At 35.0% G+C, this 26511-nt stretch overlaps 1 protein-coding gene across 1 annotated transcript in view; it reads left to right on the forward strand.

Moving 5' to 3' along the window:
- Nucleotides 1-26066, forward strand: part of LOC114031690 (twisted gastrulation protein homolog 1) — a 58315-nt gene extending 32249 nt beyond the window's left edge. Inside the window, exons 4-5 of the mRNA XM_027846846.1 lie at nucleotides 11189-11455; nucleotides 25157-26066. Of these exons, the coding sequence (XP_027702647.1) occupies nucleotides 11189-11455; nucleotides 25157-25338 (449 nt within the window). The 3' untranslated portion in view covers nucleotides 25339-26066. The remainder of the gene's footprint in view (nucleotides 1-11188; nucleotides 11456-25156) is intronic.
- Nucleotides 26067-26511: the final 445 nt, after the last annotated feature.

Raw genomic sequence — 26511 nt, forward strand, 5'->3', positions numbered from 1 at the left:
AACTGAGGTAAATGGAGTTAAATGACCTGCCCAGGGCCACACAGCTAGTGTCTGCGGCTAGATTTGAACTCAAGTCTTGACTCCGGGCCTAGTGCTCTATCTATTACTCCACCTAGCTGCCTCAGAACTTACAGGTCAAAGAAAAAAAAGGAATACTTCAAGCAGCCAGAAGAAAGAATTCAAATACCAAGGAGCCACAATTAAAATGACAAAAAATTTAGCTGTCACCTTTATGAAGAAATAGAAAACTTGTAATGTGATATTCCAGAAGGCAAATGATACAGCCTTATGGTCAAGAATAATTTACTGAGAAAAATTGAGTATAATCCTACAGGAGAAAAAAAATGACTCTTCAATGAATTAGGGGATATCTAAGCATTACTAAAGAAAAGACCAAAATTGAATAGAAGCTTTGAAATATAAACAAGAGAATCAGAAGTATAAAAAGGTAAACATGAGTCACCATATTAGACATTTAAAAAAAAAGGATAAACTGCTTACATTCAAATATAGAAAGATGATATATATGTCTCCTCAGAGCTCTATCGTCATTAGGGGTTATAGAGAGAGTATAATTAGACAAGGTGCCTGGAAATGGGTCTGCTGTATTTTGATGATCTTAACAGAATAGAAAGGGAAGAGAACTGGACTGGGGGAGGGAGCCCTTGAGGAAGGATAGGTGAAATAAATGTTACATGATTAGGGTGCAAAAATAGAAGTCTGTACAAACAAGGAAGAAGGGGTTGGGGTGGAGTGGGCAACACAAACCCCGGTCTCCTCAAAACTAGAAGAATACACAACAGAGAAGGAGACAGAAATACATTTTCCTCAACAGAAACAACAGGGAAAGAAGAAAATAAGAGGGAGAGTAGGTTAAGGATAGTATTAGTCATAAGCAAAACAAACTCTTTTTTTTTTTTCAGCCAAAGACAAGGTTTATTAAAAATCCGCCATATTAGCCAGACTCTTGAGGAATCTGAGAGTCTGTGAGATATTGGCTAGATTTTAGGAATCTGAGCCAAAACAAACCTTTGAAGAGGGGACAGGAAACAAAGAGAAGAAAAAATGTAAGAGAATTAAGATGGAGGGAAGTACACATTCATAATTGAATGTGAATGGGATGAACTTACCCATAAAACAGAAGAGGATAGCAGAATGGATTAGACAGCAGACTCCAACAATATGTTTACAAGAAATACGCTTGAAACAGAAAGATGTGCATAGAGTTAAAATAAAAATCTGAAATAAAGTCCGTTATGCTTCAGCTGATGTAAAAAAAAAAAAAAAAGGTAGTCATGATCTCAGATAAATCAATGGCAAGAATGAACTCAATCAAAAGAGATAAACAACAAAACTACATTTTGCTGAAAGGTACCAGTGAATTAATGGATAATGAATTAATTCAATAGAAAATACCGGTACTACATATTTACACCAAAAAACTGTTGTTATTGTTCAGTTGTGTCTGACTCTTCATGACCCCATTTGGGGTTTTCTTGGCAAAGATACATGGAGTGGTGTGCCATTTCTTTCTACAACTCATTTTATAGATAAGGAAACTGAAGTAAACAGGGTCAAGTGACTTTCCCAGGGTCATACAGCTAGTAAGTGCCTGAAGCCAGATTTCAACTCATAAAGAGGAGTCTTTCTGACTCCAGGTTCAGCACTCTATTCATTGAGCCATCTAGCTGCCACACATCAAATAATATGGTATCTAAATTTTTACATGAACAGTTAAATAAGATATAGGGGAGAAATAGACAGTAAAATTGTAAGAGTAGTGGACCTTAGTTTGCCCACTCAGATCTAGATAAATCCAACAAAAAACTAAATTCAGAAGAAATGAAGGGGGACAGCTAGGTGGCACAGTGGATAGAGCATTGGCCCTGAAGTCAGGAGGACCTGAGTTCAAATTCCGCCTCAGACCAAACACTTGACACTTACTAGCTGTGTGACCTTGGGCAAGTCACTTAACCCTAATTGCATAAAAATAAAATAAATAAATAAGAATTTTAAAAAAGAAGATAAAAAAGAAATGAAGGACTTGAATAGACTTTTAGAAAACTTAGATATGATTGATCTCTGGAGATTATTGAACGAGATAAAAACAATCATTAAATCATTAAAAGTAATGACAAAAATGGGGCAACTAGGTTGTGCAGTGGATAAATAGTGGGCCTGGAGTCAGGAAGATTCATCTTCATGAATTCAAATCTGGCCTCTGACACTTACTAGCTGTGTGACCGTGGGCAAGTCACTTCACCCTGTTTGCCTCAGTTCTTCATCTGAAAAATGAGGTGGAGAAGGAGATGACAAAGCACTCCAGTATCTTTGCCAAGAAGACCCCAAATGTGGTCAAGAAGAGTTGGACACAACTGAAATTTACTGAACAACAACAACAACGACAACAATGAGACAACATACCAAAATTTGGGGGATGCAGCCTAAGTAGTACTTAGGAGAAATTTTATATCCTTAAACCTGTGAGTCAATGAAAGAGAAATAGATTAATGATTTTTTTAAAACCCTAGAAAATGAAAAAATTAAAAACCCCAATTAAGCCACAAAATAGAAATCATCATAATAAAAGGAGAGATTAACAAAACTGAAAGCAAAAAACATAACCAGTATAAAAAATGAAAAACGTAAATTCATAATCAATGATTAAACAAAAGAAGCTATTAGGAACTTTTTTTGCCCAATTTTATGATCTTAGGTCTTCTGTAAAACATAAGATGCAATTGAATTGAATGAACATTTACAAAAATATAAGATGCTCAGATTAATAGAACCAGACAACAGTCTTAGAAAAAGAAATTGAATAAGGCATAAATGAACTCCCAAATTTAAAAAAAGACCAGATAGATTTGTAAGCAATTTCTATCAAATATTTAAAAAAATTTTCTAATATGTAAATTATTTTTTAAAAATAGGAAGACCTACAAAATTTCTTCTGTGATACATATATGGTCTTGTTACCTAAAGCAGAATGTCAAAATGGGAAGAAAGCTATAGGCTATCCACAGTGAATAATGATGGAAAATTTATAAACAAAATATTAGCAAGGAGAATACAGCAACATATCACATAGATTACGTTCTATGAGCAGGCTGGATTTATACTAGAAATGCGGCTGGTTCAATATAAGGAAAACTTTTTTAAAAAATTGACAAGATTAATAACAGAATAACAAAAATCATATGATTGTATCACCAAATGCAGAAAAGGATTTTGATAAGATATGTTATCCAGGCTTGTTAAAAATATTAAAAAACATTGGAATAAATGGATCTTTCCATCTTGTGAAAAATAATATCTAAATCCAAGAGCCAGCATTATTTGTAAATCATGGTAAACTAGAGAGCTTTCCAATAAAATCAGATGTAAAACACGTCTATCAATTATCACCCTTACTATTCCATTTGGGCTAGAAAGTCTATTGCAATAAGACAAGACACGGACATTGAAGGAATAAACATTGAAAAGAGGTGACATAATTTGCTTAGAGAACTCTAGAGAATCTACCAAAGACTAAAGCATTCAACAACTTTAGCAGAGTGGCAGAATATAAAATAAACTCACATAAGTCATCAGCGTTCCTATGTATTACCAACAAAATCCCATAGTAAGAGATAGAGAAATTCTACTTGAAATAACTACAGTCAGTATGAAATACTTGGGAATCTACCTACCAAGACACATAGGAACTATATGAACACAATTATAGAACACTCTTTACACACACACACACACACACACACACACACACACACACAAAAGAAAATGACAAATACTGGAGGAACTCTAGGAAAACAAGTACATTAATGCAGTGTTGGTGGAAATATGAATTGGTCTAGAGCACCGGCCCTGAAGTCAGGAGGACCTAAGTTCAAATGCCACCTCAGACCAAACACTTGACACTTACTAGCTGTGTGACCCTGGGCAAGTCACTTAACCCCAACTGTCAAAAAAAAAAAGAAGAAGAAGGAAATATGAATTTATCTGGTCATTCTGAAAAGCATTTTGGAACTATGCCCAAAAAAACTATTAAATTATACATACCTTTTAACCTAGTGATATCACTATTAGGTCTGTACCCCCAACAAAATCAAAAGAAAAAGACTTGTATATACAAAAATATTTTTAATAACTTTTTGTAGTGGAAATGAATTGGAACCTGAGAGTTTGCCCATCAATTAAGAAACGGTTGAACAAGTTGTGATATACGAATGTGTTAGAATATTATTGTACTCCAAGAAATAAGGGTATGGTTTCAGAAAAACCTGGGAAGACTGTTATAGACTGATGCAGAGTGATGGGAGCAGAACCAGGAAAACCATTTATACAGTCAGTAACAAAAGATACACAACATTGAAAAACTTAGGAACTCTAATCAGCAGAATGACCATTCACAATTCCAGAGGACCCATGATGCTACCCACCTCCTGATAGAGGTGGCTGGTGGACTCGAGTGGAGATTGCCCTTTTTTTTTTTTTACATGGTCAGTATAGGAATTCATTTTGTTTACCCATACATGTTTGTAACAGGGATTTTGTTTCTCTGGGGATGGGAACATATGGGAAAGACAAAAGGTAGATCTTCATGATAATAAAATAAAATTTAATTTTTCAAAAGACCCACACTCCCCCAAAAGAATGAAGCACTCTAGAAATCTGTGTCTATGTATGTGTGTGTACAAATATGTATGTATTATGTATATTAAGTTGAGCAATAATTACCAGGATATAAAGTCACTATATTCATTATTTCATGTTTGTGTATAATAGTTGGAAGTATTATTTTCCATTTTTCAGAGGCTGATTCCGCTAAGTTTTTTTAAAGTATATTGTATTTTGTAGCTATCTTTCTTTAAGAAAATTTATGCATATCACAATTTTATTTAGTTCAGGTTTCCTTCACAGTGCCCCTGCTATAAAAGATGCATTTGATGGAATACATGTGTCAGATTTGGTGTGCCAAGATTTAATTCTTTATGGATTTTTTTGTATTCTGTTTTGCCTAAGACATATGGTCAATTGAAATGTTTGCAGTTGTGATTCTGACGTGCACTTGAGAATACAGAAGATTCAAATCATATGTGCTTATTTGGATCCCTTTTTAAAATATTTATGCTTTGATTTAGAAGACTGATAAGCAGTAAGCTGAGCTGTACTACTGGGACAAAGAGTCATTAGTTTTTGCATAATGGAAATAAAACCTTTTCTTCCTATTTATATTTTCAACAAGAGCAGCTGCTAAAAATCCATTATGCTATGGAATCATTAAAATCTAGTTGCCATATTAATAATATAAAATATTACATATTTTTGCCAGTTACTTTTCTTTCAAACTAAGCTGTGTTTATTTAATTTTGTGCTATTAAAAGAAAAAAACTGGAAGAGAATAACTATCCATTAACTTAATGTTTTCTTGAACGAAGTGTTTATCTTCAGTGTTAAACCTATTTTAAAAAGAAAAAAAATAGAAAATTCTGCCATTATGATAATTCTGCTGCATTCCTTGTTTGTCATTCGTTTGATTTTGTAATACCTTCTTATTATTGCTACCAGACAACTAAAAAAATAATTAATTGCTTTTATACTTTTTGAATATTTTACAAAACTCCTAGAGGCAATCACTGCTTAATTATCACAGAAACAGGTTAGGAATCATGGTGTAACCATTTGATTATGATCTGTTTGTGCTATAGTAATCTAAGGACTAGAGCCAATGTAATGACCTTTCTTTGGTTAATTTTATTTATATTTTAAAATTTTTAGCTCCATTGCCTGCTTTAGTTGATGACGTATGTTTGATATTATAAATTTATAGATTTATAAGATTGGCAAGGACTTTGAGAGGACACCAAGCCCTCTGTCTGTCTCTGACTGCTTTTTCAGACCTTTAGAGAAATTCTGTTATATTATCCTTCCACAGATATTATCATAAGAATATTAGTGAAGTATTCGAGTAGTTATTTTAAAGTATGTCTATATTATAGTGTTTAAGTTGCATAAATGCAGTTGTCCTATGACGAGTTGCAGCAATTCAGTGCAGAATTATATTAGATCAAAATCTCCATAGATAATTTCAAGTAGTTTGATGGGTATGGAATTGTATAAACAAATTAATTTATGTAGCATTGTTGTTTTTGTAATATTGGCTTGCCTACTCTTGAGGAATTACTATTGCTCCTGTTATTTAGATATGTCTTTATTTGTGCAAAGAGTTAACTGTCACAGTCAAGCTAGTATATATTAATAACTTCAAGAGTTGCGTTCAGTAAGGGACTGAGTATAACACTATCTTATGAAGACTCCTAAAAATTAAAAGGAATCCAAATCCATTGTTAACAATCTCAAACCCTCAGTTTTGAGAGATTGTAAAGGACAAAACTGAAAAATGAAAGTTACTGTGGTATCGGTTCAGGTTTTATATTAACCTTAACTCCTTAGTGGTACCTAGAGAGTCTCTAGAGCAGGAGCCCAAATCCTCTGTCTCTTCTCACATAGCCAGAGAAGCAGGACTCAGTTTCATTGTCATTATGCTGCCTCTCTACTGGTTGGGATAAGTGCTTCAGTCAGGTATGTGCTGCCTCTGGGGACATAACCAAAACTACATCTGTTTGTCTAGTGGTTTCTTGGAAGACTGTTTTTATGATAACCTTTATTTGTAATTAAGAGCAGCAGCAGCATCTCTGAGAAACCTTCTTTCAATAAATTTTTAGTGCATTGCTTTTTCATTTAGAAAATGGTCTCAATTTGAATTATAGCCCTGAAAACTCAATATGAGTCAACAGTGTGACATGGAAGCTAAAGAAGTTAATGCTATTCCTTGATTGCATTAAGAGATAAAGCGTGTCTGTAACAAGGACTGAAATAGATCTGCTTTACTCTACCCCAGAAGTACTGTGTTCAGTTTTGAGCATCACGTTTTAGGAAAGATGGAAACAGACTAGATGGAACATTTCCAGAAAACCAAGACTCCTGACAGCCCTAATTTATCAAAAAGAAAAAAACTCCAGGAACAGTAAGATTGAGTATTTTGAGATATGCAGGTGTATAAGCAGCACTCCGTGATGAAGATGATTTCTGGATCTAGTTACAAAAAACTAAAGAGTTTTGTCAGTTTCTTTGTCAGCCCCTAGATCTGTATCAATTGTTTCTTACCATATGGCCAAGGTAAAATGAATTCCTTCTGAAAATTTTAGTATAGGAGCAGCTAGGTGAAATAATGGATAGAGCACTGGGCCTGGAATCAGAAGAACCCAAGTTCAAATCCAGCCTTAGACGCTGTGTGCCCCTGGGCAAGTCACTTAACCTCAGTTTCCTCCAAAGACAAAGAAAAGAAAATTTTGGATATTACTAATTCTCTCTTATGCTCTGTGTCTTAAGAAACTCCCTAGGATATCCATAATGATTTAGAATATCCTCTGATAGAATTCACTCAGCATAGGAAATGTCAGATTTCTAATAGTCTATTTTGATTCACAAATAAAAAAATTAAAGTCTATTAAGAAAGGAGAATTGTTGTCTTAGCCATTTCATTGCTACTACAATTCTCTTGGATTCAGAGGCAAAATGTGGAGATGGAAGTGATATTAATTAGGGCTTTCCATTTGACCAGAATATGAAATGAGCAGCATGCTTACAACAATGTAGTCTCAAATATTGCAAAATACAGATTATCTTAATATTTGGTCTAGGAGTGCAGTTTAGACTAGCATATCTACCTTACAACATGATAGCAAGATTTCCTAATTCAGATAAAACTTCAGTTTTTAGAAATCTATTAAGATTATAAAAATTGTGTCATAAGAAAAAGGAATTGCCCACAGTTGCGGCTCAGAAAATAAACTCCTTTTTTTATTTCATTGCACCTTTTTCTGAAAATTAGTGCCTCTTCCAGTGCATTGTTGATGGAGCTTCGAATTGTCCAGTTACTTGTAAAAGCATTTGGAATTATCATCGAGTCAACACAAGTTTATTAAGTACTTACTGTGTACCAGGCACTGTGGATACAAGTACAACAAATCAAACAATCCCTTCTTACTATGAGCTTACATCCAAAGTAGGGAGATAACAAGTACATATAAAAATATATACATGGCATAAATATTATGTTAATAAATACGTATATGTATAACTTATTAATATAAGGTAGTTTGGGAGGGAGGTTACTAGCAGCTGAGGGGATCAGGAAAGGTTTCACTGCAGAAGATGGTACGTGAGCTGTGTGTTACAGAAAGAGTTGGATTCTTGGAGGCAGAAGTCAGGTGAGATTCAATCCAGGCCTGTACAAGGCACAAAGGTGGGAGATGGAGGGTCATGTATGAGGAACAGAGAAGGCCAGTCTGGCTGGATTGCACAGTATGAAAGAGAAATAATGTCCATTGAAGCTGGAAAGATAAGTTGGGGCCAAGTTGTATTGGTCTTTAAAAACTAAACAGAGGAGTTTATATTTTATCCTAAAGGTAATAGGAAGTCACTAGATTTGTTAGAGTAGAAAAGACATGCACTTGAAGAAAATTACTTTGGCAACAGTATGTAAAATGGATAGGAATAATGAGAAGCTTGAGGCAGGGAAACCAGTTAGAAGGGCGTTACAATAATCTAGTTAGGCTAAAGATGATGCAGGCCTGAACTAAGGTGATAATCATTTGAGTAGAGAGACAAGTGTGTCAGAATCAAGAAACATGAAGGTAGAAATGACTGAATTTGTTGAAGGATGGTGGTGTCTTTGACAGTAATAGGAAAGTTTGGAAGAATGAGAGTTTAGAGGAAAAAATAATAAGTTCAGTTAACTATGCAAATAAAATGGTTAAATATATAAGCCAAGAATTTCATTAATTAAAAAAGCTTCATATATACCAAAATATTTATAGTTGCATTTTTGTGCGTGTGAGAGTAAGGAACTAGAAACAAAGGAAAAGCCTATTGATTGGAGACTGGCTAAAAATAAATTGTGGTATATAAATGTAATGGAAAATTACTGTGCTTTAAAAAATAGATATAGAAAAGCATGGAAAGACTTTCAAGAATTGAGGCAAACTAATTAAGCAGAGGTAGAAAAACTATAAATTTTTACTATAATGTAAATTGTAAGAACTGCCTATAAACAAGCAAAAAAGGTTGCAGAATTAAAAAAAAAAAGCTAAAGAAGCTTGATCCCAAAGAACAGATATGAGAAGATACCTCCCTTCACTCTTTTCCAGAGGTGAAGGTATTTGGGAGTTCTGAGCTGCAGTGATCTAAGCTGATCTGGTGTCTGCACTAAGCTCAGAATTAATATGGTGAGGTCCCTCCCCTCACCCAAGTGGGAAGGCCATCAGATTGCTCAAGGTCGAGCAAACTGGCTTTGGTCAGAAACAGCAGGCTTCTGTGCCTATGAGAATGGGACTGATTGGTTTTGTGAGTGGCCTCTGCACTTCTAGCGTTAGCAGAATAGGGAGACCTAGTCTGAAAAAAATTAAAATAAAAAATTATTTGATCTAAGAGTTCTTTGAGAGGAAGAAATGGAAGATACAGGGAGAAATCTATGTTATATAAAAACAAAAGATATCAGTAAAAATCTGTTCTCAAAAATTAGTCCCATCTCTGTGTCCTTGATACAATGAAGGTATGATCACTCCATAAATCACAAAAATTTTGTTTTGCCATGAGATTAATAATAGTTTCTTCTTTTTTCTTGTCAGATTTTTACTTTAATTAAAGAAAATGGAGTCATAGCTTCCTTAAAGTTCAACAGCAACTTGTAGCTTTCTTTGTAAAATAAATCAATATTTAAATGTAATTAATAAACATAATTATATGAATAAACTATGCTTTTATATGTGCTTATTTTATGTGCCTTGTCAAAGGGATCTCGAGGATCATTTGGTCCAGCCTCATCATTTTTTAAATGAACAAACTTCCATTTTGTCAAAAGACTATTTTATGCTTAATTCTGTTCTGAATTACCTTTTATCTTCTTTGAAAATTGCTATAATCTCCCTGTTGTGGGTACCCAGAGTATAGTTTGTCATTCATGGATCCATTTTCTTTTAATTAATGAGAAACTGAATTTTTGTGTAACCAAACATTCTAGAATGAATAGTAAATTTTCTTCTTGGGGCTGTTGTGAACTTAAATTCTGCTGATCCTAAGACAAGTATTAATAGGCATGCATCACAGAACGTCACTCTCAAGCATCATTCTTTTTTTTTTTTTGGTAAGGCAATTGGGGTTAAGTGACTTGCCCAAGGTCACACAGCTAATACGTGTCAAGTGTTTGGTCTGAGGCTGGATTTGAACTCAGGTCCTCCTGACTTCAGGGCTGGTGCTCTATCCACTGCGCCACCTAGCTGCCCCTCAAGCATCATTCTTAATGCATTACAGTCAAACATAACTTTAAATCCTGCTAAAAACCTAAAACCCTGCTGTAATGAAGTTCCGCTGGTTGCCTATCTATCATATTGTTGCTATAGAATTCCTAATATAGTCACAGAATCAGTTAAGGAATTTAAGTTTATACTTTGTTATATAATAACTATTTTTCACGATGCAGAATCTTAAACATTACATTGATAGCCTAAACCTTATTAAAGTTGCCTTTAAGTAATTTACATATTTTTCTATCACACTTAGTCTGAGTATTTTTTAAATGTGCACAGACTTTCATTTCTCTTTTCTTTAGTAAGTTGCATAGTGGTGATATGTGCATAATAGATGGTCAATGAAAATATGTTAAATTAGTGAACTATCTATAAAATTCAAACTACATTCCTCCCCTGCTCTGCCTTTTTACAACCCCACCGCCCCTTTAAGTATAGGAAATATATGAATCAAAATGGTCTTACCTTTTAGTAGTTTTAATTAGATGATTGATGAAGAGGAGTACATTTGCCCTGAAGCTTATTCAGTTCAACAAACATTTATTAAACACCTACTGTGTGCAAGGAACTGGTCGATGAAACAGATACAGCTTTGTGGTAAAAGTCTCCTTCAAGGAGCCTAGATTTTAGTAAGCTATTAAGCAAGGAATCTAGTTGATTGTTGAAACATGAAGTATTATTTAACTTTGTAAAGTATAACATTGGAAGATATTCAAGTGTTGAACTTTGGAAATTAAATGTGATACATTAAAAATTCTTGATATTCTATTAGTTTAAAAAAAGTTCAACAAATTACTCTGTTTTCTTCTTCTTAGGTATGTGCAATCCTCGAAATTACAGTGATACACCTCCCACCTCAAAGAGCACTGTAGAAGAGCTTCATGAACCAATCCCATCTCTCTTTCGTGCTCTAACAGAAGGAGGCACCCAGCTGAACTGGAACATTGTTTCATTCCCTGTTGGCGAAGAACTTTCCCATCATGAGAATCTGGTTTCATTTTTAGAAACTGTGAACCAACCACACCACCAGAATGTGTCTGTTCCTAGCAACAATGTCCATACACCGTATTCCAATGACAAAGGTAACTAGCTAAGTGTTTTCTTTACAATTAAATAAGTTACTTAAATCTTCTCTTGCTTTTTACCCTGTCTACAAAGCATACATGCAGGTTACCATTAGGAACAAAGTTGAGGGAGAGATTGAATATTCATCCTTCTGTTTTGAGAATTGAAAGTTCTTGAGCAATTACTTGTCTTCTGTAAACATGGTCCTTGAATACTTAAAGGACTATTTCATGATGATGTAATCTATTTGTTAAAACATAATATTGTGGTGAAAGGTGCTTTGTAAGAAGGTAGGAGAACTGTATTTTGTTTTAAATTTCCTCACCAAAAACTAAATCCTTATCCCAGCCAGCTTTCTCTATAGATTGGTAAATAAAGGACTAATAATAATAATAATAATAATAATGATAACAATAATGATAGCTAACATTTATGTAGTGCTTACTACATGCTAGGTACTGTGGTAAGCACTTTACAATTATTATCTCTTTCTGTCCTCGCAATATCTCTGGCAGGTAGATGTTATTATTATCCCCATTTTATAGACGAGGAATATAGTTTCATCATTGTATATGAAAAACAAATATTTTGAATTTAATTTCCTCATTGGAGTGGAATTCAGTGTTTACCTCATAGAAAATAGTGTAATTATTTCTCAAAATGTGAAATTATATATAAGTAATATATTATATATAAGTAATAGAATTTTTCCTTTTTTAGCCTTAGTTATTTTGCCATTCACTAACATCCGTTTTACTTTACCTAGCTAAAACAATGTGATTTATTAGATCTTTTAGCAAAATTTCTCTCTTGGTGGAATTCAAATAGGTAAATCAAAATGTTATAGTACATTTATTTCCCTTATCTGGCAAACCTCCCCTTTTCTAAATAAGTAACAGATTTTCCCATAAAAATGAGTTATGCAAATGGGACTTTTTTTCTGAGAATTCTCAGGTCCACAGTAGTCTCCTGGCATATGCAAACTGTCTTGCTACTGCAATGAGTAACATTTTATCTGTGGTAGTATTAACAATGATTAAATATAATTTTGTTTTATATATTGGAAAGTTGGTATAATATTCAAACCTTATGTACATCATGTCCTAAGCCTATGCAGCATTTCCAGAAAAAGAAATACTTACTTTAGGTAGAAGTTAAGACTTTGTTAGAAGTAGAAAATAAATTCTACCAACTCATCTACAAGGTCATTTATGCTTTTGGAAATAGAGAATTACCACAAGCAACTCTAAAGGAGGCTTTAGACAGTGCCTACACTCATAAATTCATCTTCCTAGATATAGTACTTGGTACTGAAATGCTGATGAAGAAAACCCTGAACCTGAAAAAATCAGGGCTATATGACAGCCATATCTTCTGTCATTAAACATTAACTGGGTGTTTCCATATGCATGATACTTTGTAAGGTGGGGTAAATTGCTATGGATCTTACACAATAGGAGTTTATTTTGGAAGGCCAACTTTTCTTCATAATTTCTCAGTTCTATTAATGGTACCATCAACATCCTAGATTGCCAGTCTAGAAATTTGAGTCATCTCTTCCACCCCCACTCACCAGTCTCTGCCAGTTCTTCCTAAATGGCCCTCAGCTCTTTTCTCACTCTACCATCTTCATTCAGCAATTATTTATTAAATATTTGCAATGTCCTTGCTATTGAGGAGGTATGAAAAGGAATATGGCCTGGCCCTTACTGTCAGGGAGCTATCGCAGCTTCCTAAGCAGTCTCCCTGCCTCTACTCTCTTTGCTTCAGTATATCCTACAGACGGTTTTCAGATAGTCTTCCAGAAATATTACTTTAATCACTCCACTTCCTTATCACAAAACTAAAATGACTATACATATGGCATACATAAATTCTAAATTCCTGACTAACTTTATGGCTCTGTAGAATGGTCCTTTCCTTTTACTTCTCTCTGTCTGTCTCTGTCTTTCTGTCTGTCTCTTAGGTAAGTACTCTTTTCTCTTGAGTTATCTTGCATGCCATTTCCTTTTTAGTCATTTTCTTTTGTCCTTTGCACTCCAAAGGTAATTTCCTCATAAATAAAAGTTGAGTTTTTCAGATTTCAACAAAAATCCAGCCAGTTTCCATTTAGTCATTCCTGACCCCCAGTGCCTTTCTTGGATAAGATGGAAGTCTGTGATATAGAGGAACACTCATATTCCCAACTTGCTGTCTGTCTCTTCATCCTTCATACACTTGGACATTGTCATCTGATGTATCGATGCAACCTAAGGACCCCTGAAGTAGCCCTTTAGGATTTCTGGGACTTTCTGTCTCTTCTCCAACTAAACTTTCTTTTTTATGTGTTATCTCCTCCAATTAGATTGTGAACTTCCTGAAAGCAGAAACAATCTCAGTTTTGCTGTCACTATCCCTAGCACTTTGGAAGTGCTCAATAATTTTTTCGTTCGTTTGTTGATTGATTTCTGAACTTAAATTATTAAGAGTATGCCGCCACACTACTTAACAGTTAATCTTAGTGTATTATTTGTGTAATATTTATTAATCTTGTTCCCTCATACACAAAGAGATATTGTGTTTATATACCTCATTTCTTTCCCACAGTGAATATGCTGGAACAAAGTAGATTTAATTCAGAACTTCATAGATCAGTGATTTTGCCGTTGTAGGTATTCCTTCTGCCAGTACAGTTTACAGTCCTACTATGGCTTGGTAGATGGTCTTTAAGAATCATTGTGACCAAAACATTCATCTTGCTGAGGCCAATCTGGCAATTAGCTTTTTTGAACCTAGTCACATTGGGTCTTGGTTAACAGACATAGTCTGTCATTGGACCTAGAGGCACTAGGTGGTACAGTTGGCAGGGTGTTGAGCCTGGAATCAGAAAGATATGAGTTCACATATAACCTCAGACACTTACTAGCTGCATGACCCTGGGCAAGTCTCTTGATCTCTGTCTGCCTCGGTTTCCTCAACTGTAAAATGGGAATAATAATGGCATCTGCTTCACAGAGTTGTTGTGTGAATCAAATGAGATGATATTTGCAAAGCATCTAACATGGTGGCTGGTACGTAGGCTTGTTCCTTCCTTTCCTTCCATCATCAAGGTCCACCTTTTTGACTTGGTAGGACCTACCAGAGCTAAGACATTTAAGAGCCTCATCCAAGACTATCCATCTTAGCCAAGTTGTAGGAATAGAGGAAGCATCCAGGCCAAACTTTCCCAACATTCCTCTCTAAAAAAGTTTAAAATAACATGTAATATTGAATTCTGGAGCAGCATAGCCAACAAAAAGTTGGGGTAAGACATTTTTTCCCACCCAAGACAACTTACAAAGTTGGGAGAAAAGATCTGTGATACTGGTGTTGGGGGTTGGCACAAGGGGCAACAATACCAGATGTGGGCCTCAGAGGCAGTTGCAACAGCAGCAGCAGTTTTGGGAATGCTCACTGCCCGTAGACGGCAAGGGGATCAGACAACCAATCAGAAAGAGATTAGAGGGTATCCCTATGTAGGCACTTGGTGCAAGACCGAATACCATTTGTCAACTCCATTATCCAGTTCTGGGTCACAATCCCAGGGCAGAGAGGAGGACTTGTGGTTGCAAGGGAGTAGGAACCCTGGTTATAGTTTCAGGGTATGAAGAGTAAGCAGGGGCCCTAGCTCTAAAGCAGAAAGGAATGCTAGGACTTACATTTGCAGGGGAGTAGGGGCCCTTTCTGGGTGAAGACCAGAGCACAAACCAGGAGAGCAGTGGCCACACCTCTTCCCAGATTACACCACCTTAGAAGCACCCAAAAACTTATAGACCCTCCAGACCTAGTTGTCAAAACAGCCGTACAAAATACCCTGAAGCTTTGGACAGTGTTTCCCCATCCCCTACCCCCTGGAGATGAGGAGGGCCCACTCTAGCATAAAGTTCAAAGTCAATAGGCTAGAAAAATGAGGAAAACAACAACAACAACAAAAAATAACAAGGACGTTCAAGATACAAACTCAAGAAAACAACATGAAAACATCAGCAAGAAAAGTCTCAAAGAAAAATGGAGATTAAACAGAAGCCCAAAAAGAATCCCTTGAAAAGCTGAAGAAAGAGAGGAAAAATTATTTTAAAAATGAAATGTGTGGTCAAGGAAAAACGGGGAATAGAAATGACAGCAATACAAGAAAATTATGAAAAGACAACATCTTGGTAAAGAGGCATACACAGAAAAAAATACTAAAGAAAATAATCCCTTAAAAAAGCAGAGTTGGCCAAATGGTGAAAGAGGTACAAAACCTCACTGAAGAAAATAATTCCTTAAAAATTAGAATTGATCAGGTGGAAACTAATGACTCCATGAGACGTTAAGAAACAAGAAAACAAAGTCAAAAGAATGAAGAAAAAAGAAAATAATGCTAAATATCTCATCAAAAAAACTGACATGGAAAAGAGATCGAGGAGAGATAATTTAAGAATTATTGAATTATAGTCATTCTTCAATTGATAAATGATCAAAGGATGTGAACAGGAATTTTTCAGAAGAAGAAATCAAAGGAATCTATAGTAATTTGGGTGGGCTCTAAATCACTATTGATTAGGGAAATGCAAATTAAAACAATTCTGAGGTACCATCTCACACCTATCAGATTGGCTAATATGACAGAAAAGGAAAATGATAAATGTTGGAGAAGACGTGGGAAAATTGGGGCACTAATGCACTATTGGTGAAGTTGTGAACTAATCCAACCATTCTGGAGAGCAAGTTGGAACTATGCCCAAAGGGCTATAAAACTGTGCACACCCTTTGACCTAACAATACCACTTCTAGGACTGTATCCCAAAGAGATAAAAAAAAAACAGAAAAGGACTAATATGTATAAAAATATTTGTAGCAGCGATTTTTATGGTGACAAAGAATTGGAAATTGAGGGAATGCCCATCAGTTGGGGAATGGCTGAGCAAGTTATAGCATATGATTTTGATGGAATTTTTGTGCTATAAGAAATGATGAGCAGGATGTTTTCAGAAAAATCTGGAAAGACTTACATGAATTGATGCAAAGTGAAGTGAGCAGAACAGGAGAACATTGTACACAGTAACAGCAATATTGTATGATGATCAACTGTGAATGACTTAGCTGTTCACCTCCAGGAAAAGAACTGATGATGTCCGAATGCAAATTAAAGCATACTTTTTTTACTTTATTGTTCTTAGGGGGTTTTATTTGGGGGCAGGGGTTGGTGTTTTCTTTTGCAATATGGCTAATATGGAAATATGTTTTGCATAACTGCACATGTATAATGTAATATCAAATTTCTTGCCTTCTCAAGAAGGACAGGGGTAGGGGCAGCTAGGTGACTCAGTGGATAGAGCACTGGCCCTGAAGTCAGGAGGACCTGAGTTCAAATCCGGCCTCAGACCAAATATTTGACACATACTACCTGTGTGACCTTGGGCAAGTCACTTAACCCTGATTGCCTCACTAAAAAAAAAAAAGAAAAAAAAAGGACAGGGGGAGAGAATTTAGGACTCAATTTTAAGAAGTGAAAGTTAAAAATCATTTTTATGTATAATTGGGAAAAGATAAAATATTTTTTAAAAATTAAAAGAATTATTGGACTACCTGAAATCCATAAAAAAAAGCCTCTATCTTGTCCTCCAGGAAAATAGAAAAGGAAGGGGATAAGAGAAAAGGGGGGGAGATAGAAGGGAGGGCAGATTAGGGGAAAGGGTATTCCAAATGCATGCTGTCTTGGGGTTGGGGGAGGAACAAGATGGGGAGAAAATTTGGAACTCAAAATCTTGTGGAAGTGAATGTTGAAAACTAAAAATAAATTAATGAATCTTTAAAAAAAATTTAAAAAAGAGTAGGCAAGTCCCTGCAAAATCCAGTGCTATAACTAGAAGTTGTGATGCCTGAGGAAAACACCCTCAAATAAACAACAATGGGGGAGATGCCAACACTAGCTTTAAGGGGTGATTCTGGATCACCTTCTAGTGATGGGAGACACAGACCTCAGGACATCTAGGGGCCATTGTTGAGGATGCTAATACCTGGGGCAAAGGGTGGAATGGAAGGGATCTCATCAGCTATGTGACTTCTAGGGAGAAAGGAAGGGCCCCATCTGGTAGGTTCTTTGTTTAATTATTCTAGCTAATTAGTTTTCACACTGCTGAAAAAGTGACGGTACTGTCAAAAATGTAACTCTGTTGCCCTCATTCCACCCTTTCCTCTTGCCATGACTATGGAGCGGGGGAGGAAGAAGCAAAACTAAGCACATCAGAGCAAAGGAGACAATGAGGTAAACGACGTAATTTTCAGTTTATACGCGGGAGTCAAGATGAGGAAACATAGGAGTCAAGAAAAAGAGTGTGGAGAAGCACCGTTCCAGTTGACCCACCAAGTCTGTATGACCTTTCAGAAGGACCCAGCTGGGGAGATGAGTAGCAAGGCAGGAGCTAATTTGTGAGGCAAGTGATGAGGCAGAAAAGGCTGAAGCTGTGAGCCAGGTGGAGAAAAACCGCAGGAGGGCCTTCTCTCTACAATGGGGGTTTTCCTGAGACCCCAGATCCCACAGAGGGGCCCCTAGTTCCCAATTCCCTCAACTGATGCATCTGTGATCCCCTGGAGGTTGTGAGTGGAACAGTGTTTAGGAAGACTTGTATTCTATTTGCACAAATTCCTTTGCTTGCCCTTTGGGTTTTTTTGGGGGAGTAGGATTTTGAGGAGGGGAGGAAGTGGGCAGAGAGGTTAAACAATTAACTATGTCTTTCCTAAAACTCCTGGGTTGTGAGAGACTGGGAGAAGCTGTGGATGTAGTCGCATGATCACGTTTCAATATGTTGTGATTGTTAATTTAAAAAAAAAACAAGCCTAGACATCATATTTCAAGAAATTATAAAGGGAAACTACCCTGATTATCTTAGAACCAGAGGACAAAGTAAAAATCAAAAGAATCCACTGATCACTTCCTGAAAGGGATCACAAAATGAAAACTCTCAAGAATATTATAGCCAAATTCCAGAGCTCATTTCAGGAAGAAAATATTGCAAGAATCCAGAAAGAAACTATTCAAATACTATGTGTCAGGATCACAGGAAGCTTAACAGCTAACACACTAAAGGAGTGGATGGCTTGGAATATATTCCAGAAGGCAAAGGAGCTAGGATTACAGCGAATAATAACCTCCTTAGCAAAACTGAATATAATCCTTCATTGAAGAAAAAGGCTATTTAATGAAATAGAGGACTTTCAAGCATTCCTGATTAAAAGACTAGAGCTGAATAGAAAATTTGACATTCAAACACAAGACTCAAGAAAAGCATTAAAAAAGTAAACATGAAAGAGAAATCATAAGGGACTAAATAAGGTTAAACTATTTACATTCCTGTATAGTAAGATGATACATGTAACTCCTGAGAACTTTTATCATTAATAGGACAGTTAGAAGGAATGAACATAGAGGGCATAGGTTATGAGTTGACTATTTTGGAATGATCTGAAAAAAATAGAAGGGTAAGTTGAGAAAGAAGGATGCACTGGGAGAAGGGGGAAGAGAGGAAGAATAAGGAAAATTATCTTACATAAAGAAGGCACACAAGGAAGAGTTTTTATAGTGGAAGGGGAAATAAGAGGGTCAATGCGTGAATCTCACTCTTACTTGAACTGATTCAAAGAAGGAAGGATACACACACACACACACACACACACACACACACACACACACACACAATTGGATATAGAAATCTAACTTACCCAAAGTTTTCCTACAGGAAAGTAGGAGGGGAAGGGGATAAGAGAGAGGGAAGATCATAAGTCATAAGGGGGAGGGTACCTTAAGAGAGGCAGTGGTTAAGAAGCAAACCAGACTCCTGAGAAGGGACAGGGTTAAAGAGAGAGAGAGAGAGAAGATAAAAAAAATTGGTTAAAAGGAAATATACAGTTAGTAATCATAACTATGAATGTGAATGGGATGAACTCACCCATAAAATAGAACTGGACAGCAGGATAGATTAGAAATCAGAATGCAACAGTATATTGTTTACAAGAAACATGCTTGACCCTGGAGTCAGGAGAACCTGAGTTCAAATCCCACCTCAGACACATAACACTCATTAGCTGTGTGACTCTAGGCAAGTCACTTAACCCCAATTACCTCAAAAAAAAAAACCCACAAGAAATATGCTTGAAACAGAAAGATACCCACAGTAAAAATAAAGGGCTGGAGCAGAATCTATTATTACTTCAGCTGAAGTAAAAAAGGCAAGGTAGTAATCATGATCTTAAAGCAAAAGTAGACCTAATTAAAAGAGATAATAAGGGAAACTACATTTTGATAATATCAATGAAATAATATCAGTACTAAACCTATATACACCAAGTGGCATAGCATCCAAATTCTTGAAGGAAAAGTCAAATGACTTATAGAAAGAAATAGACACTAAAACTGTACTAGTGAGAGAACTAGATAAATCTAACCATAAAATAAGAAATAAATTAAGGAAATGAGCAGAATTTTAGAAAACTTAGATAAGATACACCTCTGAAGAAAATTGAATAGGAACAGAAGAGAGTATACCTTTTCCTGAGCTGTACATGGCACCTTCAAAAAACTGAGCATGTAATAGGGCATAAAAACCTCACAAACAAATGACAAAAAGCAGAAATATTAAATACACCCTTTTTGGACTATATTGCAATAAAAATTACATTTGATAAAGGACCTGGGAAGCAAAGATTTAAAATTATCTGGAAACTAATCTTATTCTAAAGAATGAGTGGGTCAAAGAACAAATCATAGAAACAATCAATTTCATTAAAGATAATACCAACATTGAGACAACATATCAAAATTTGTGGGATACAGCCAAAGGAATGCAAAAGGGAAAATTAATATCTCTAAACATTTATGTAATTTAAAAAAGAGCAGATCAATAAATTGGGCATGCAATTAAAAAAAACTAGAAATCCCCAATTAAACATTAAAATGGAAATTCTGGAAATCAAAGGAGAGATGAATAAAATTGAAAGGAAAAAAATGGAATAAAAGTGGGAACTTTTTTTTAAGAAAAAAAAAGCAAAATATATAAACTGTTGGTTAATTTCATTTTTAAAAAGAAGAAAACCAAATTGCCAGTATCAAAAATGTAAGGGGTCAATGCCCCAGCAATGAAGATAAAATTAAAGCAATTGTTGGAACCTATTTTGCCTAATTATATACCAATATATCTAACAATCAAAGTGAAATGGATGAATATTTACAAAAATATAAATTGCCCAAATTAATAGAAAAGGAAATAGAATACTTAAATAATCCTGTCTAAGGTGGAGGAAACGAACAAGCCATCAATGGGCTCCCAGGGAGAACCAAAACAGAGAAAGAAAACTACATTTTCCTAATTTTCCAAAATTTTCCTAATGAATATTGATGCAAAAAAATTAAATAAATAATAGCAAGGAGATTACATGAATACATCACAAGGATCATACACTGTGACCAGGTGGGATATACACCAGGAAATACAGGGCCAATTCAATATTAGGAAAACTATCAGCGTAATTGATCATATAAGTGAAAAAACCAACAGAAATCATGATTATCTCAATAGATGCAGAAAAAGTTTTTGATAAAATGTAACACCCATTCCTATTAAAAACAGCTTAAAAATCAATGGAGTTTTTTTTTTTCAAATGACGAGTAGTATTTATCTAAAACTATCAGCAAGCATTATCTGCAGTGGGGATAATCTAGAAACCATCCTGATAAGATCAGGATAGCCATTATCACTGTTTTTATTCAATATCATAATAGAAGTGCTAGCTATAACAATAAGACAAGAAAAGGAAATGGAAAGAACTGGAATAGACAATAAGGAAACAAAACTATCACTATTTACAGGTAATATGATGGTATAATTAGAGAACCCTAGAGAATGAACTAAAGATCTGTACTTGAAATTTACTTGAAACAAAATTAGCTAAGTTGCAAGATATAAAATAAACCCATGTAAATCATGAGTGTTTCTATATATTACCAACAACACCTAGCAGGAAGATATAGAAAGAGAAATTCCATTTAAAATAACTGCGAACAGTATAAAATACTTGGGAGTCTACCTGCCAAGACACACATAGAAACTGTATGAACACAATTACAAAACACTTTTCACACAAATAAAGATATATATATAAACAAGTGGAGAAATATTAATTGTTCATGAGGAGGCTGAGTCAACGTAGTAAAAATGACAACTCTACCTAAATTAGTTTATTCAGTGCCATGCCAGTCAAACTACCAAAGAATTGTTTCATAGAGCTAGAAAAGAATAACAGGATTCATCTAAAAGAATAAAAGGTCAAGAATATGAAGGGCATTAATGAAAACAATGTGAGAGAAGTAGCCTAGCAGTACCAGATTTCAAGCTATCTTACAGAGTGATAATCATCGGAACAGTCTGGTACTGGTTAAGAAATAGAGTGGTTGGTCAGTGAAATAGGTTAGGTAAACAATATACAGAGACAAATGACTATAGTAATCCACTGTTCTTAAGCCGAAAGATCCCAGCTACTGGGGCAAGAACTCACTATTTAACAAAAACTGTGAAAACTGAAAAGTAGTCTGGCAGAAACTAGGCATAGATCAAAATCTCACACTGTATACCAAAATCAGGTCAAAATGGATACATGATTTAGACAAATTAGGGGAGCATGGAATAAAATCAGATCTATGGATAAGGAAAGATTTTATAACCAAACAAGATAGAAAGGATCATGGGAGGTAAAATGGATAATTTTGATTACATGAAATTAAGAAGTTTTTGCAGAAAAAAAAACCCATTGAAGCCAAAATTAGAGAGAAAGGAAACTGAAGGGGGGAGCATTTTATAGCAAATTTCTCTGACAAAGGCCTCATTTCTCAAATCTAAAGGCAACTGAGCCAAATTTCTAAAAATATGAGCCACTCCCCAATCGATATAAGGATATTAACAGATAATTTTCAGAAAAAGACATTAAAGTTATGAATAGTCATGTGAAAAAAATGCTCTAAGTCACCAATAATAGCAAAATGACATTAGAACAACTAAGAGGTACCACCTTGCACCTCTCAGGCTAACATGACAGAAAAATTAAATGACAAATGCTACAGGGCATGTGGAAAAATAGTCTAATGCTGTTTTGGTGGAACTTAATTGGTCCAACCATCATGGAGAACAATTTGGAACTACACCCAAAAGGCTATAAAACTATGTGTACCCTTTGACCTTTTAATACCACTACCAGGTCTGTATCTTGAAGAGATCAAAAGAAAAGGAAAATGACCTATATGAACAAAAATATTTATAGCAGCAATTTTTGTGGTGGCAAAGAATTGGAATGTGAGGGGATATTCATTATTTGGGAAATGGCTGAACAAATTGTCCTATATATGATTGTGATGGAATATTATTTTACTACAAGAAATGACCATGGGAATGGTTTCAGAAAAACGTGGGAAGATTTATATGAATTGATGCAAAGTGAAGTGAGCAGAACTAGCAGAATATTGTGCACAGAATAGCCCAATGATGATCAACTGTGGAAGATTTAATGCAGTGATCCAAGACAGTTGCAAAGGACTTATGAAAAATGCTGTCTACCTACAGAGAGAGAACTATTGAATTTTAAGTGCAGATTAAAGCAATTATTTTTCACTTAATTTTTCTTCCTCTTTTTTGGTAACATGGCTAATATGGAAATATGTTTTACATGAGTTCACATGTATCATATTGCTTGCCTTCTCAGTGAGTGGGAGAGGGGCTTGACAGGGAGAGATTTGGGAACTCAAAATTTTTTAAATGAAATTAAAAATTTTTTTAAAGTAAAACTTGTGTGTAGGACTCAACAGTATTTATTATAAGCAAGTAAATATGCTGGGATACAAAATAAAAACAAAGTAGCACTTGTCCTCAGGGAGCTTGAATTCTAGGGTAATGTTAATTATTCAGTCAATCAAGAATAGTAGGAATTCAATAAATATTTGTTCATTGAAGACTCAAACAGCATTACAGTAGACATATTAAAAGTATAGAGACATCAAGTAATTGGGTTATGTTTCTCTTACCTAATGTTTAGCTTTGACAAGTAGTATATCTTTGGAAAAGTAACATTTCAAAATGTAGAATTGAAAGTCAATATTCATCCTCACTTCACCCCTTCATGGAAGTGGGAGTGCCACAGACGTGAAAACTTGCATGTGTTTTTGGACTTTTTCAGTGTGTTGATTAGTTGCTTTATTTTCCTCTCTAAAAATTATTATTTGTTATGTTGGAAAGCTCCTGGGGATGGAGCGGGAAAGAGTGTGGTGGGGTGTGTTGAGACGACAATGGTAATGTAAAAAAAGAACAGGGGATAACAACAAAAAATGATTTTTAAAAAATGAATTGAAAGTCAATATTAATGGTTCAAGCAGTATTTTTTAAAAGGTTTAGTTTTATTTACACATACATTCCAAATTTTACAAGCATTTTAACGTGTTTACACTCTTGTTGTTTGTCCTTTGTTTTTTGGGGTTTTTTTGGCTAGGCAATGGGGTTAAGTGACTTGCCCAAGGTCACACAGCTAGTATGGGTTATGTGTCTGAGGCCAGATTTGAACTCAGGTCCTTCTTCTAACTCCATGGCTGGTCTATGCACTGCGCCACCTAGCTGCCCCTACATTCGAAATTTTGATGGAGATAGTTTGCATTACTGAAGAACCTTTGAGATCAGTGAGGACCCTTGGGCAGTTAATGTTTACACTGGATCTTCTATCTACATTAGCAGTTCTCAAAAAATATTATCAACAGACCCCTGGGAGATTCCCAAGACCCTGTCTCCTGAAAGAGTCTGTGAAATCAAAACTATTCTCATAATAATACGAAGATGTTATTTGCCTACTAAAATACAAAGATATTATTTGCCTGTTAAAAATAATTCTGTGTTTTCCAACTACATCTCTGTGAGGCCAGGTTTTCTTCATATACTTGATTAGACTGAATATAGAAGCAGATAGGAGAATCCAGCTATCTTCTATTAGACCAGACATTAAAGATATTTGCAAAACTCTTCTCACTAATTTTTTTTTGTTTTGGAAAACAGTTATTTTTATAAAAAATATTTATACTAATATGAAATGAGTTTATTCTTTTAATGAATTAGATTTTTAATTGATCAGTTATTTCTGATAACCCACATAGACAATAGCTCTTTGAGATCCTCAATAATTTTTAGAGTACTGAGGAGTCCTCAATAGTTGTAAGAGTATAAAAGGAGTCCTAAGACCACTAAGTTTGAAAATCACTTCTCTATACTGTAGTTATCCACACATGAGTCAAGATGAGGTAATATGTGTGAAAGGTGCTTTGTGAACATTCAGTACCATATAATATAAACTGGAATTCTGAAAAAATAGTACCTAGATCACTTAAATATTATGCCCTTTGACCATATGTTTGGCATAACAACTAGAACCATGCTAATGTTAAGTGATAATTTTCTGATCAAAGGCTAAGGTTGGAATTAAGCTATAAATAAGAAAGCCTTCTTACACTTATGCTGCATTGGAGACACTTGACTTCCTCCTATGTAGGGTTGGCAAGTAGTAGATCCATGGAGCTTGAATGGAAGAATTGAGATAAATGAATGTTAAATATAATAATTACAAAAAGCATTGCTAATTTTTTTCATTTTTCTTTCTCCCTCTCATATCCTGTATCTTTTTTTTTTTGTTTCCAGAACACATGTGTACTGTGGTATATTTTGATGACTGTATGTCAATACATCAGTGTAAGATCTCTTGTGAATCCATGGGAGCCTCTAAATATCGCTGGTTCCATAATGCCTGTTGCGAATGTATTGGACCAGAATGTATCGACTATGGCAGTAAAACTGTCAAATGTATGAACTGCATGTTTTGAAGAAGGAAAAGGAATTCTAAAATAATAAAATACAGACCAAAGTCATATTCATTAAAGAGAAAAAGATGGAAAGACATCAGCTGGTGAAGTATATCTGTTTCATCAGAATGCAAGTAATTTGGGAAGAAGATACAAAGAATTTTAAATGTTTGTCACTTTAAAAAATTGAGTAATAATTGATTTTCCTATCATGTTTTAAGCTTCCTTTTAATTTTAGGAAATCATTGAGCATAATCATCCATCTTGATTGGCCTGTTGTTAATTGTCAATGAATTTTTGCCTTAGAATGTATCTAAAATCTTGATCAGTTATGCAAGAAGTATAATTGAAGAATTCACCAGGATATTTCATGTTCATGTCAAAGACTGATAGATGTCAGTTTCTGTCAGTACCCCTTAACCTTTTGTTTTGAAAATGTTAGCAGACAGACCTTAGAGTAAGGTTGGTTTATTTTGCAGTTACTTCCCATATTTAAATTTTCCTTTTCAAAAGATTAGAAATGTATAATTCACAGAATACTGAGTTTTTATATATATGTGCATTATAAATCCTATCTCTTCCCTTTGTATTTCCCTACATTTATATGAATGTTTGCATAAAAACTGAATTGATAGACCTTTTACAATATAAAGATAAGATGAAGTAAGACTATTATTGAGAACATGCTGAATAGTAGTGAAAACATTGGTGGATTTCAATAAACACTTAATCGAAACAGGATTCCTGTATGTGACTTGTGAGGCCAGTTTGTATAAGGAATCCTAGAACTGAGGGGATGGGGTGGGGACTATGTGAATACCAGGCCAGGAGATATGTAATTTGTTTGAGCCTAATTGGGATAGCAAAACAACACATGAGTCAAGAGAAAGGAGAATGGAATACACATTTATATAGTGCCTTCCACGTGCTGGACTCTGTATGCTTTACAAATATTAATCTCATTTGTTCTCACAACAACCCAGGTAGGTAGGTGCTGTTATTATCCCTATTTTACAGTTGAGGAAACTGAGTTAGGCAGAGGTTAAGTGACTTGCCTAAGGTCACCCAGCTAGTATGTGATGGTACGGGGAGGGAATTAACTGCTAAATGTTGGAGACTTCTTGGAAGATGGAAACAAGACCACAAACAGCATGTAGAAAATATGGCCCCATTTGGAATATGAGTAGAATCAGG

Source organism: Vombatus ursinus, unplaced genomic scaffold (assembly GCF_900497805.2).
Source record: "Vombatus ursinus unplaced genomic scaffold, bare-nosed wombat genome assembly UNPS02015255.1, whole genome shotgun sequence".
Lineage (NCBI taxonomy): Eukaryota > Metazoa > Chordata > Mammalia > Diprotodontia > Vombatidae > Vombatus > Vombatus ursinus.